The sequence below is a fragment of the Aquila chrysaetos genome, chromosome 16, assembly GCF_900496995.4.
Source record: "Aquila chrysaetos chrysaetos chromosome 16, bAquChr1.4, whole genome shotgun sequence".
NCBI lineage: Eukaryota > Metazoa > Chordata > Aves > Accipitriformes > Accipitridae > Aquila > Aquila chrysaetos.
In genome coordinates this window covers 14,991,554-15,006,341 of record NC_044019.1, presented here as the reverse complement: position 1 = coordinate 15,006,341, position 14,788 = coordinate 14,991,554, and the positions used below count along the sequence as shown (strand labels likewise).

The 14,788-nt window shown below is 36.6% G+C and overlaps 1 protein-coding gene across 12 annotated transcripts in view; it reads right to left on the bottom strand.

The window, feature by feature from the left end:
* PLEKHA7 (pleckstrin homology domain containing A7) overlaps positions 1-14,788 on the bottom strand; it is a 167,425-nt gene that overhangs the window by 41,530 nt on the left and 111,107 nt on the right. For 10 of the 12 annotated variants that reach the window (XM_030038790.2, XM_030038788.2, XM_030038785.2 and 7 more), the window contains 4 exons: positions 12,771-12,875; positions 10,919-10,991; positions 9,611-9,711; positions 1,963-2,141 (listed from right to left, as the gene is read on the bottom strand). In XM_030038790.2, coding sequence (XP_029894650.1) covers positions 1,963-2,141; positions 9,611-9,711; positions 10,919-10,991; positions 12,771-12,875 — 458 coding nt within the window. Of the gene's footprint in view, positions 1-1,962; positions 2,142-5,201; positions 6,129-9,610; positions 9,712-10,918; positions 10,992-12,770; positions 12,876-14,788 lie in introns of those variants that run through there. The other 2 variants (XM_030038786.2, XM_030038797.2) reach the window with 2 other exon arrangements.

Sequence of the window (14,788 nt, the reverse complement as noted above, 5' to 3'; positions counted from 1 at the left end):
GTGGTCTTGTTACTATTTTAGAAAGGATACCCACAAAAGCACCTTCTCCAGGCTGTAATAAATTTGACATGTTAAGATAGATATGCTCAGCAAAACTCAGTTGTTACCCAGTTAGACAAAAGTTACCTTTACAGTGCTATCAAAGAAGAAGAAGTCATTTATGTGCATCTGTGACAGTGACTGAAAATACTAATATTGTATGAAAGAAGTGTTCAACTTGAGAAATATTATGCACAAACAACTGTAAAGAAGAAAGTCTTCCTAACCTGGGAAACACTAAAAGCCAAAAAACCAAAACCAAACTGCCAACTGTTCATTTCAAAGTCAAAAAAATCTTTCATATCTTTGTAGATGCCTTAGAGACTAGTCATTTTTGGCCAAGAGAACAAAAATGTCTACATTTGAGTCAGTACTATCATTGTCCAGGCAATTTCTAACCTGGGGGCTATTTCTGAAAAGAGGAAAAAAAAAAAAAAAAAAATTTCCATTGCTTCTAATACATGCTGCAATGCACACTAGTTTATTTACCTTATTGTCTAAATATTTCAAAAATTTTGTTTCAGAAATCTTGATATTAAACTTAACAGCACACTATAAAAAGTCTAAGGATCTTAAAAGTTTTGTGTTGCTTTTGACACATAACGTACTTCATTTGCAATCTTCTTCATCTCCTTATAGTGATAAGCTTCTTGACAACATTTTTTTCTCTTACAATTCAATGGAGTATCATTGATCACCTCATCTTCTCTGAAACTAAGTTCAGCTTCTTTAAAACTTTATGAAAGGTGAATTCCGAGGAAGTGCCATGAAACAATTGCTTTCACTTCAGTCTATTTAGTGTCTCAAAATGAATAGTCTACTAGGAGGAAGGACACTGGATCAATACTTCTATTGATCTTCCCCGATTTTTCCTTCAATTATTCCTATCCTTATAAAGACAAAGAAAAAACAGGTAACAGTTTACATGTTATTTCAAATTTAAACTAAATCCAGAAAATCTTAACACAAAATCACATAGGATGCAAAGCTCTGGAAGAGGTGTTGATCCTTTACTTATATTTGATTTGCCAAAAGCAAGCAGTAGTGCGAGATACTCTGAGAAACTGCACCATGACATATTTTAATCCTCACAGCCCCAAGAGTTAAGAGCAGGGTTGTCTTCAGAGTACAGAGTCTTCTTTCACAAGGAGTTGTAGGGAAAGAATCACATTCCAAAGTCAAAACATCAAAAAGGCTACATCAATTTTAAGAAAAGGGAAAAACTGGAAGCACATAAAGGCACAGCTGAATTCCTTTGCCTCTAGCACTAATTAAGAACAATGGGACAAAGGACTTCCTCCTTTTGTAACAGTGCTTTTTTTCTACACCGAGAAAAACATAAAAAAGTCTTACAAGAACTAAAGGCCACCAAAGTGGAAAAAAAAAAAAAGCAGTTAATACCTGCATAAATTAGTTAATATCCATAACTCTATGCACTTATGATTTACCCATCATTAACATTGTTTTCCCTCTTAACAGAATTTTAATCCTAGTTCTAAACACTCATTTGAAACAACTCGTTACTCTTTTGTCTTTTCCCTTTTACTCATCTCTCCTCAAGGCTGCCAATTAGCTGTTGCAGGTGTATGAATTTGCTCACCAAAAACTTTTTAACTGAAATTGCTAAAAAATTAGATATATACACAGAAATTAATCCATGCCACTAAATGTGGGCACATGATTTGTGTGTAGACACAAATACTGAATGCCAGGTTTTCTTAATTAATGTTAGTTAACTGATTTGCAATAGAATGTAAATTAAAAATAATTATTTCTTTAAAATGGGAATATCATTTTCAGAAATCATCACCAATCTGATTTTTTTATATATATATGTGTGTGTGTGTGTGTGTGTATATATATATTTATATAAAATACATTTAAAAAATTTGTAAATGCTAACAGTTTCTGTATTGAACTTGCCTCTTCAGTGAAGAGTGTGTTTGCATAAGAGCAGCTTGATTCATAGCCCGGATCCAGCCATTCATATCCTCTTGGGTATCTGCACTGAAGTAGTATGTCCGCATCCCTGAATGCTCTGCCTGAGAGCCAATAACAGAATTCTTATTATAAATATATGCCCGCATACCTGTATGAACAGCCTGTAAGAAAAAAAGAAGTAAAAATCAGACAGCCCTTTCATTCCCTGCCCTCCCCCCCCCGCCCAAAAAATTTATTGTAACTTTTCCTGATATCTTTAAAAAAAAATTTCCAGATTCTTTGACCATTACTTGAATTTTGGGTAGAATTATTACACTGCCACAATGGGCTATAGTGCAGCAAACTCAAATGGCACTCTGCGATTTTTACTGAAATTCCTTTACCTCTTTCTCGTTCTATTAAGTTAAAAGTACAGCACTTCTGTTTTTCATAACAGGAAATTTCAGTTTTTCATTTTCTCTTAACTGATATATTTCATTTGCCATAAATACCATACAAAACAAATTAAAGAAATTCTGACACATGCATAAGCAAGCCAATTTTCTCAGCTTATTTAATAAAGCAATTTATTCAGACAAAACACAGACAAAAATCTTACAATTCAAGCAATTAAACTGCTTATTTAAGAACTGATTATAATGCATGTTAAGATCTTTCGGTTAAACCGTGCACTTGAACCTCTATATTAGCTGCAAAATCACAAGACTTACTGATAAAGTTAGTAATACTGATGGAATTATCACAGCATATAAAATATTGATACATAACTGCACACCAAAATACTCCATGAAATTCCACTGCAAACTAGAGGCATTTGGAAGTTCCTCTATAAATATATTCAATATTCAAATGTATTCAATATGGAACGTCTAGGCTAGTTGAATTTAATCAAATCTCATCCACATTTGTATAGGAAATAGTACACATATTACTAAGTCACATCAGTCCTGAAACACTTGACTATATATCACAGAATCACAGAATGGTTTGGGTTGGAAGAGACCTTAAAGATCATCTAGTTCCAACCTCCATGCCATGGGCAGGGACACCTTCCACTAGATCAGGTTGCTCAAAGCCCCATCCAGCCTGGCCTTGAACACTGCCAGGGATGGGGCATCCACAACTTCTCTGGGCAAACCGTTCCAGTGTCTCACCACTCTCACAGTAAAGAATTTTTTCCTATTATGTAATCTAAATCTACCGTCTTTCAGTTAAAACCATTACCCCTCGTCCTATCACTACACTCCCTAATAAAGAGGGAGTAAAGTAACTTTCCTCAAAGTTACTTTACAGATGTGCTTCGGATTAGCAGGGAGAGATTCATTTCCTCACTTTCCAAAAAAGTGAAGACAGTATACTCGGCTTGAAAGCTCTTGTAATGATATTAAAACAAAATTAGTAATTTAAACTGCTTTTTATAAAACGAAACCTGCTATCACACACAAAAGCTAAAGGCATGAAACGCTGCTGAGACAAGGGGTTTTTTTAAGGGAAAAAAATTATCTCAACTTTTTTAATTTGGCTATGTCTTCTGTTAAAGGTTAAGCATATTTCACAAATCTTCCCTAAATGACCGGTCTCTTTATTTTGAGGAAACCCTCTCCCCCTCATTATTCCAAATTTAAAAAAAAACACTCTACATTCACAGATGGCTTCAGAAACACAGCAATAGTTTTGACAAAACCTAGGCTATTTAATCCAGTGCAGCCCTCTCTAAATGTTGTGAATTTCAGTTGTTTACCCTGAATTTCCCAAACTACTATAATCTTAGAGACTCCTATCAACAACTCCGAAGAGCAAAATATTTGCTTGCCATTACAGTGCTTTAAGATTTGTGGAAAATTTACTCCCTTTGTATTGCAGCCTGTTCTGATAAACATGTGAAACGTGGTCTTTCCCTTCTGTGTCTCAAGCAAGGAAGCCTCAGTTTGTTTTGAAAACTGTGGTAATACAGTCTCCGCAAGGGTCAGTCCCCGACCTGCCATCACACCCGTAGTGGAAAGGCTGAGACTGCAGCAAAACAGCCAGCTAGAAAAAGGAGGAGGAGAAGGAAGAGGAAGAAAGGGTGACACAGAGAAGTCCAAGACTCTTTCCTGCTCGAAAGAATCTCTGCTTCCTAACAGCATTGGCCAATAAGGGAATACAAGGTGGTTTCTCCCTCCTCACCATTAGCTGCCTACCTTAACACATGAAAACAGGACTTACACACATGAAAGAGTAGCTCTGATCGATTTGGCTATTTAGGAATCAAAGGATTTTTTTCATGTTTGTCTGGTTGAGTTCTTTGGGTTTGGGTTTTCTTTGTTGCTATCGGGTTTTGAGGGGGGGGGGTTGCCATTTTGAGACCATTACAAATGATCAAAACAAATATGACTTAGAAGCATTTCATTCACTGCAATTTATGGTTAGCATCCAATGTAAGACAAGACCATAAATTGGCACCTCCAGATGTAGAGGAAAACAGTGATTTTAATGCTAGATCTTATGACTACCAGGTTCCTTCACAGACCACGTGGAGCCCACAGAAGAAGATGCTAGAAGTGAAGTGACTCCTCAGAAAAGCAGACTACGTATGCCCTGCTGCAGATAACAGAATAGGAACCTCCCATTCATTGGTTATATACTTGCTGAAAAAAACAGAACCTTGGGTAACTAACTGCGGAGACTGCATACCACATCAAAAAATGGATTTCACAGCTGTCTGTCTTAACTGACCTGTACATCCTGATCAACATAACACACTTGCCTTTCAGGTTCTCTTTCAGCAGTGCATGATGAACACAGCTGAAAGCATTGCCTAAGAGACTGTAGGTGAAAATGATGTAAAAATGCGAAGTATGTTGCACCAGTCTCCCTTGAGAGACTGAAGCTATCACAGCCATAAACATTCATAGCTTCAAAAGGGATGGTGTGGAGATGGTGTGTTCTTATCAACAAACGCGACATCCTTAAGCTCGTAATATGTAAAACTGGTTAAAGGAAAATTCAAATATATTTCAGTAATTTATTAGTAGCGTGTTTTATATCCAAGAAAGCCACTTTGTGCCAACGTCCTGTAGCTGTCAGTGCTAGCAGACACAGAAGCTAGCGGGTCTTTTTTTTTTTTTTTTTTTTTTAAAGCAATAGCTATTAGGATGACTACAGCATACTAAAAAGCCTAAAACACAGCACATGCACACATGTACACCATACACACAACAGGGAAAAAATAATATTGGTACCTATTCATGCATTCAGATGCCTTAATGTGGATAGATTGAGAAAAGCAGTCTCTCTCCCATAATGCACAGAAGGAGAAATGGACAGTAAACCCCAAGAGCATATCAATAGGACAAGACAAGGACAAAAAGTTAAACAAGTTAAAATCATGAAAAGATTTGTGTTTCCAAAGAAAATGCTTAACAAAAGACTATATTAAAAGTAACTAATACCTAGAGCTGTTATGTTCACCTCCAATAATTCAAAATTCCTAGGGGAGAAGAAGCCACAGTTCATAGGACAAAAGGATGCAGAGGGGAATAGTTTTCTAATAATTGTAATCTTTCAAAGTTAGTCCTCTCAAAAATCTATAACATATAAGAAATTCTCCCTTCTCCTGAAGTTTGATATTTATGAACCATTTATGAGCAAAAATTGAAACAATACTCTGAGCCTTCACTATAAACAGAACAGCAGCACCCTATAATCTAACTCATCTTTCACCCTCAAATAATATTGAGCTTTTTCAGGACTTCTAGAAGCTAGAACCTTTCCTCTTCCAAATTCTAAAATGGCATCTCTCAAATTTATAGCCCTTGGTGTTTCTTCACCTTGACTCCCAAGACCCAGAGAAGTTTTTTAAGTAATATAGGAGCCTAAGGAAGCAACAATGATCCAGAGAACATAAAGGAACAAACTATGTCAACATTTTTTAGGAAAACCAGTGAGATCAAAGAAAGAGATAAGAAGTTTGCCCTGGTCCCAGCAGATCTAAGCAATGAACAGATACTTCCATTAGTAAGTCTTAGACTCTGTCAATAATGAAAAGATGTTTAAAAACAAGCTGCAGTAGCATCTTCTGGAAGTAATGATTTGGCCTGGCTTCCTAGGCTCTGAACACCCTCATGCTGAAAGGGTATATCTCTGAAAAAATTTAAAAGGTAGTATCAAAATAAAAAGGAGTGATTTGTATCTCCATCACTGCGTCCTGCCTCTTACAGGAACATCAGAGCATCTTTCATTGACTTTATTTGGTAGCAAGATATGCACCTAAATACAAACATATACTTGCATGCATATTCTTTGCATGAAGATTTGTTGTCTTCTTTACAGCCAACATTGGTAGGCCTTCCAAGTTTCTAAATTTGTATTACTGTCAGATTCATATAAATGAGTTTTCTTCCAGTATTCTCTCATATATTTTAAACACATGTGAGACCAATTAAAAACAGTTTTCACAATTGAGGACAATGAGGCTTCTAAAGAGACAGCAATGACATGAACCTTCATAAACTGATACTGTTCATGTTTAAGATTGTTGTATTACTACAAAGTACAGTCAATTTTCTAATAATCACAGGGAGTACTTGCAGCTATATATTAATGTTGTGCAAACTTTTTCACATTAAAATCTATACATTGGATTTGTACTCCCTCACATTTGTATCAGCAAAAAATTACTGTATTAAAAAAATCTAGCAATTAGATTAATTAAAAATCTTTAAGGTGTTAGCTACTGCACTAAATATGCAGTAAGAATCCTGAGTTCTAAAAGGCTGTCACACAACTTAATGACAGTAGTTTACAGCTAGTCACAGCATTTTGCTTGGGACAAATAAACAAGGTGAAAAATTCATCAAGATAGATACTTAAAAGCAGAGTTTCTAAACAAAACAATTTAACATACATATTGCTACACTTCAAAGTAGGTTTTTGATTGCATTCAAACAGCCTGTATGCAGTTCTGCAGGCATGTAATTGTTAAACACCCAAAGAGACACAAAAGCTTAAAGCTGGGCCTCAGGAGATGATGAAAGGAAAAGAATTCTGAGAACTCCTATGGTGTACATTTTAACAGCTAGCAGGGTTTAACACATATCCTAGTGAGCATGTATTTTACAAACCTTCTTCTAACTGAATCATATGCAAAAAGCATCCATTTATTTGCTAAGTAAATTTCCTTCATTTAGTTTTATGAACAAAACTGTTGAAATTTTTCACAGTTTGACTGCTTCCCTAGCTTCAAAAACTCATTGTTACTTAAAACAGCCACTTAAAATGGGAACCAATACCTCTATCGTAACAGAGGATTTACAACAATCTGAATAAATGACAGACCAAATGTAAAAAGTGACATGGCACATTCTCCCTCTCATTCAGGACTTAAATGCGAAAAAGTCTTATCTTTATTTTGGGCTTAATCTGCTTGTGTTTTCTATTTCTGGCTGCACTACGTCATGAGACAGAATGTCCATCTATGCGCTGGATAGCGAAGTGTACTGAAGAGATTAGATAAAGGTAATGGCTGGTGAGTGATGGAATGCCAGTACGGCTGTGCTCCTGCTGCCACGTGCCCAGAGCCGACTCCGTGACCATCAGTGTTGGATGGGGTCCATGCGACAGGAATCCTACAAAATCCTCCTGCTGCTCTAGAAGTTGGTTCTAAATAAAATGAAACTGCAGCATCAAGTCTGCAGTCAATCATCAAACACCTAAAGCAGAGTTAAGACTCGCCCAACAAACTAATACAGGAAAAAGATATTGTAGATTTCTATATAGATTTCTAGCATAAAGTTTCTTTTGCTATCAACTCCCTATTTCTATATCAGCTTCTTAGTAATGACCCTGTGTTGAAAGTCTCAGGTTACTGGCTCAAGCTTATTTTCAGAAAAAGACTCAGATTAGACTTGGTAGAGCTCGTATAGTTATGATATCCTAAAAGGAACAGGGGAAGTCTGCATTTGCTTCTGAAAATGTTTAACCATGATCTCACCATGGATTCTACTCCACAAGGAAGGAGAAGCACAACTTGGCAGTGGTGACTTGAGAGCTTACCTGTAGAACATACTGCCTGGAAACTACATGTGTGTGTGCGTGTGTCTACATACACACACACACACGCACACACACACAAACACACAGGAGGTTTTTTTTTCTCCTTATCACTGATAGTGTTAAACTAGTTAACAATCCTAATATACATTCAATTAACATTTACAAACACCCTTTCAATAAAATAAAAAGCAGATTTTTTTTTTTTAAACTCTAAAGCAACTAGATACTATAGCTACTTTCTTTATCTCCTTCCCCAGTCTGCACTAACAGTTATTCACAAGAAGTAGAAGCCTAGAAGTACATTGAGTCCTCCTCTTTCAGTATGTGCTTCTTCCTAGGAAAAGGCTCTAGAAGAGGAGGGGTCTATGAATTACACTCATTAAATATTGGAGTGGAATGCTTTTCTTAAACAAAGGTTCCTTTGTAGCTTGTCCTGCTATCTCATGTTCGATGTATTTGAAAAAGTACAATAAACATTTCCACAAAGTGCACTGGATGTTTTTTTAAACATATTTCCCAAGTTAGTATTTGTTTAATAAATTTCAAACCATTATCCACTTGAAAATAGAACCAAGAGCAATAAAAGGCAGTCTACAGTTTTAAAGCACCCAAAAAATCAAAATGAAAGAGAAAGTCTAAGCTGAGCAGATGTTCTTCGTAATTTCAGAACAGAAAAGATTTAAACAGAAAGTTTCCTTCTAGATCTCCTGAAGTATACCTGATCAAAACCTGATTTTACTTTTTTTTTTTTTTTAAGTACATAGCTTATTTGCCTGGTAGAAAATAAGGTTCTGCTCCAAGTATTGGTAGAATTTAAATCTGCAACATACACTGAAGTTTCTAAACTTTGCCTTAGTGCTGCAGCTCAGACAATCAATTGAGTCAGTTTTTTCCACTGTCAGGAAGGAATGTATATTTTATTTCATCTTTGTAGTTTTTTATAACAAAGAATAGAACTGTAAATTATACAATTAATTTTTTAAAAATAAAAGAAAAAACACAAAACCAACCTCAAACTATATCAAACAAGAGTATTTTTTCTTTAAAAAAGTCCACCTCACTTAGGACAACTATTGCTCCCTCAAAAAAAGGAGAAAAAAATTGGTTACTCTTTTTCCCCTTGAAATGACAAAATGAAACATCAAAGTCTACAGTGTTGTCATTTTCTAACTGTGAGAACTAAGCTGGTTATTTTATTTTTAAAAAAAACACAACAAAACCAAAACCAAATGACCATTGGTCCACTAAGAGATCGAGTACTCTGTAAAGAAAAAAAGTCAACTTTTCTTTCAATTTGTAAAGAGTACTGGAACAACTTATCAATACTAATTTCTGATTTTAGGAACAGGACCTTTACTCACAGACACATTATTAAGCTCTAAAGACACTTACATAGTAACAGGCATATGAATGTCAATTCATAAGCTACAAAAAAGTGTGAAGTCACATTTGAACAGGCAGTCAATAAACCTGTCTACTTTAAAAAAAAAAATAAATAAAATAGAAAAGCAGATGATGTTTAGGTTTACAACAGCTGCTTTTCTAATGCAAATAAACATTTTAAAAAACGATAAGCTAAAAATCTTTGTAACTGTACCTTAAAAGAAAATTTGCGATTTATGCGATCTTCAGGTCCAACTGGAGATATTACGTAACTAGGCAATGGTATGCTACCCAGAACAGATTCTTCTCTGCTGTCTGTTGAATAAAACAAACAAACAAACAAGAATCTAATTCACTGCACTTTTCAGTGGCGTAACAATACATTCTCCTTTATGGACACACAGTCAACAGGCATTAAGTAGAAAGAAGAGCAGTTCAGACTGGATGTAAGGAAAAGCATTCTCCCCATGAGGACAGAGCAGCAGTGGAACAGGGTGACCAGGGAGGCTGTGCCATCTCCATCCTTGGACGCTTTCAACACCTGAATAGATTAAGCCCTTGAGCAACCTGGGCTGACTTCCTTCCTGACCCTGCTTTCAGCAGGCTGTTGGACTAGACACTTCCTGAAGTCCCTTCTGACCTGAATTTTCTTACAACTCAACACCAAAAATACATGGACAAAAATGTTTTATTTTTAAAGAAAGAAGATTGAATTTTTTTGAAAAAAATCAGTTTGGTTTTTTGTTGAGTTTTTTGGGGAGCTTTGATTTTTTAGGTTCGGACAGAAGAATACACTTCAAGAATAAAGCTTATTGTGACAAATGAACTCTGACAGGCTGCATAACATGATGGACCTTCCATTTAGCATTCTACATCTAGGCTAATTGCTATAATTAGGAAACCTCTATTACTGCTGGCTCTAAAGTGATCAGCAGCAGAATGCAGCTCCTAGAAATATGAATTCAAGTTTCATATTCTGTAATGCTTTCCAAAAACTGTAACATGCTACACAATATTCAAAACTTCAAAATAACCTTATGCAATACCATTATTCCTAGTTCAGCCTAAGATCACATCTAACCTTTTTTTGGTAGAAATACTGGATTCAGAAGTTCTCACTCTTACATTGTCCCTTGGATTAAAGCTGAATCAATGCCCTGATCTGGCCATAGTACATTCTCAAAAAATCAGCTGTCCAAGGGCAAGCAAGTAGGTAACACAATGTAGACCAGAGATGGGATAAATCTTAAACTGGTATTGCTGCCAAATGTTTTGCAACATAAACCTTGGTGTATATCAAAGATAAGTTATGTGACAAAAGATCATACAGCATCCCCTTGCTCCCCAACTCTGGCCTGAAATTTAGCTGCACATTAAAGACATATGGATAAGTAGCTGTTTCACTATGCATCTTCTCAGAATGCCTAACTATATCTGAAGAGTTCAATTAGTTTATGCTTGCAATGTGATTTGAACAAGTGAACTGTTACAGACTAACTCAAAAGAGCTAGTATCTACTCACCTTTGTAGTAAAACAAACAATAATCAGCAAGCACAAACCATCGCCTTTTCCATAATCGCATTCCAGAGCTATCCTGAAATGCAAGAAATGTGATACACTTTTCATTTAAGGAAAGTTAACAGCTTATCATACAATGCTGTATCAGTGAATAGTTTACCAGAAGTTTACCTAAATACGGTATTAATTGCAGAAACAAGTGGTTTATATTTTCGCAAAATATTATGTACTGAGAAAGAGAAGAGGCAAAACATCCAGCTATAAAATAATGAGGGTAGAATATTCAAAATGCTAATTTTCATTAAGTAATTAAACTCGCATCCCAAACAGCATTCAGATTAACCTTACACACAACCAATGCATATGTTATCTAGACAGATTTATCTGCAATAAAGAAACAAAGTATGCATCTGGATGGCAGAAACTCCAGCAAGAATTGCCTGTAGACCAAGATGAAAATCACTACACAGCTGTGAAGTATGACCTCACATTTCAGACAATGATCCCCTATAATTCTACAGTCAATCTCCCATATGTTACCCATGCCTAAAATGTAATTTAATCAAATATTCCTTAGGAAATAAAACAGGCTGCATAATGTGCAAATTTTAATGAAGTAGAATATAATATGCCTGTGGAGATCTATATATCTCTCTATATATATAACATATATCACCTTGTCAAAATGAGTAATATTTACATTCAAATGAATTTTAGAAGCTTGTAAAATTGCCAGACTGTAACCTAAGCAAGTACAACATATTCAGCTGAGGTAGGCTTTGATGAGACCAGCAGCATAGAAAGCATCTCCAGGCTTTAAGTGCTTGCAAGTAGAGGTGAGGGGACAGAAGTAAATAGCTAAAGGAATATTGTATATACTATTTCCCTTCTTTCTGCAGTCATATTAAGCGTGCAAGGACTTTCTTCCCTTTCCTTTTTCATGCTACAATGCTGTCAACACATACTGTGTCCGAGTTCTGATTCTGTCCTGAAAACTGGACTTGGGTAGTGGATGTCAACAGAGTTGAGAGCAGAATCCAGCTCTCCATGCAAGAGGAAGCGGATGGCTGTCAGCAATTTCACTTTCCTGCATATGTAGAATCCTAATTGTAAGCCTTAGATTTCAGCCTTCTCCTAGTCATCCCTAAACCTAGCTGCTGGATCTCTGGTGATAATCTGATGGACACTGACTGCCAAATTAGAAGTAAGTATTCTCATACAACAAACAGCTTTATTTACTTTTCGCACTCGAGGATGTACTTCTGTCAGCTTAAGAGTTCAAGATTCAGCAGCTGTAAAATTCTCTTTGTGGGATAAGATCCTATAATCCAGCCTTTGCTTGGACACTGGTCTTAGCGAGAGCAATGTGTGGTGAACAGGTCCCTGTCTCCATTTTATCCCTCCTGCTTCTGGAGAACAAAAGGCATATGGGTTGGAATTAAGCCTTTGATCAGGGTGTAAGGGCATACGCAAGCAGATGGAATAAGGCCTTCACAGCCAACTTCGGGTTTATAGTGCGTTCTGAGGGAGACTGAGTCAACATGGCAGCAAGCCAGCAGGATAAAACAGGGAAAATAACCAGAATTGGACAACGAAGTTACAGCCTCAACATTTAACCATGATAGTGATGTCCATTTATCACTGTTTCCACTTCTGAATCAAACCTGTACGAAAACTTGCTTTTCACACTCGCTGAGCACAAGCCCCTCATTACGGAACCTTGAGGGAGTACCCAACACTGCCCTGCATCACCAACATTCGAGCTTCTGTTTTTTTCAGTTACTTGGAAGGCACTCCCTTTTACTCGATGATTGTATTGAAGTATATGAACAGAAACAGATGATTACACACATACCTGTTTGTGTAGCCAGCCTCTTACTATAACAGGAACATTGGGATTCCTCCTGATAGCTTGTTCCCTCTTTCCAAAGCTATGAACTTTATTTCCAGCCTTCACAACCTGTAAAGAAGTATAATGTAGAATTGGTTTTTAAACTGTACTGAGACTCATTTCTTATTACAAATAACCTCAGTGCAATAATTCATTCTTCATTACACAGTAACAAAGTATTTATAGCACTTTCAAGGGCAAGTAAATAGGCAAAGATATTTACAACATAGCAAAAGTCAATCTTCCACTTTCATTAACAGATCAGTGCCAGCACAGGCTGCCAACTCCGGGTGGAACAGCAGCAGCACTGGTGAGTCAAGTCAGAACTGCTGAAGTTTTAGTGTGCTTGGGAAGTATTTTTGAGTGCATTACAAGAGCTGCATGCAAGTCTCTCTCTGCAACATGGTACAAGGCTCTTATACACATAGGACTTTGTGCACATGAATCCTACTCTTGCTCGTTGTTTTGGGGGTTTTTTTTTGGTTGGTTTTGGTTTCCTTTCCTATTAAAGTCCAACAACATTGATAGCTTCATAAAATGCTTGGACCTTGACCCTGCAAACAAAAGGAGATGACAGAGTGATGTTGCTAAGGAAGAGACCTAGACGGAGGTAAGTGGAAATCACAAGGACTAGGTAATGGTTTGTGTTTTACTGCAACCTGTTTTGACTCACATGGGCAAAACTATTTCAAAAACAAACAAGGAGAGCCTATCAGCCTGTGAAAAAGACACTGAGAATCTCTGGATGACTAACTTGCCTGTTCTTTTCCAATCTGGGCACAGTTTGTTACTGCAATTGCTTTAGGAAGCTGAGGTGCACAAATCACCCTTACAGTTACTCCCAACTTCTCCATGGAAAGAGCTGTCCAGATTCACACTCCGTCTCCTTCCTACAATGTCTCTCCTTTGTTTGAATCTCTCCTCTCAGCTGGTCAAGGTACTGACGCTCTGTCAGCTGCAAACAGCAGCTCTGGAAACAGCCACAGGTTTCTGAGCAGATGCCCCTGCCATTCAGCTGGCAATAATAACCAGTTCACAGTAAAAGCCAGGTGAGGATGGTATCACCAAGATCTCCCAGCCCATTTCTCTTCCATACCTGTGCTAAGGCACTCAGCTAACAAGCTGCAGAGCACTAGCTGTGCAAACACAGCATGTCAATTATGACCGCAAAATCTCTCTCGGTACTCACTCACAGACCTACAAGCAGCAAGTCTGACACTAAAGGAAGGAAGAAATAAGATGTCAGGCATTTTGTGTTTGCTTTTGAAAATATTTCAAAAGATAACTTGTGAACCTGTGTCCAAATATCACTTTAAACAAACACCACAAAGATGTATCATGAGGACAGCCAAGCCCTGGATGATCATGTGATCATCAGCCCAAGCCATATATCTTTTCTTTTAAGAAAAATGAGAAGTAATCAATTCAGTCAAGGTTTTAAAAAAACATTGCCAAATGTTAGATGCAACAGCTACATTACAAGGGTGATGAAAAATAATGAGGCCCAAACTGTTTAAGGCTCTGAAAGTCAAAAATCTATGCTTTGCACCTGAACAGAAATCAATTTACAAAATGTACAGAATTTAGCTTCCTAGTTTTTGTTTCTCATATTATCCTAGGAAGGTGGAATGAACTGAGGAACAGTTAAAGTATAGCTGATCTAGCCTTACAGCAGGTTTAAATTTGATTTTTTTCATCAGATCCCCTGTCACTGATCAAGCACTTCGATTCTCTGACCTTATTTAATTTTAAAAAAATTCAGACCACAATGTAGAAAAGTCATCCTTGGACTTGGTCAAAAGACCAAACAATTTCTATTACACAGGAGGGGGAAAAGTCTTCCCAAGGCTGTGTATTCTATATCAATACAATACCTGTAATAGAAACAAAAAATGATTTTATGGTGCTTTATCTGATTAAAATTTTCATATCATTTGTAGCATTAATTATCTCATTCTGCTCTGGAATAAAACAAAGCATAA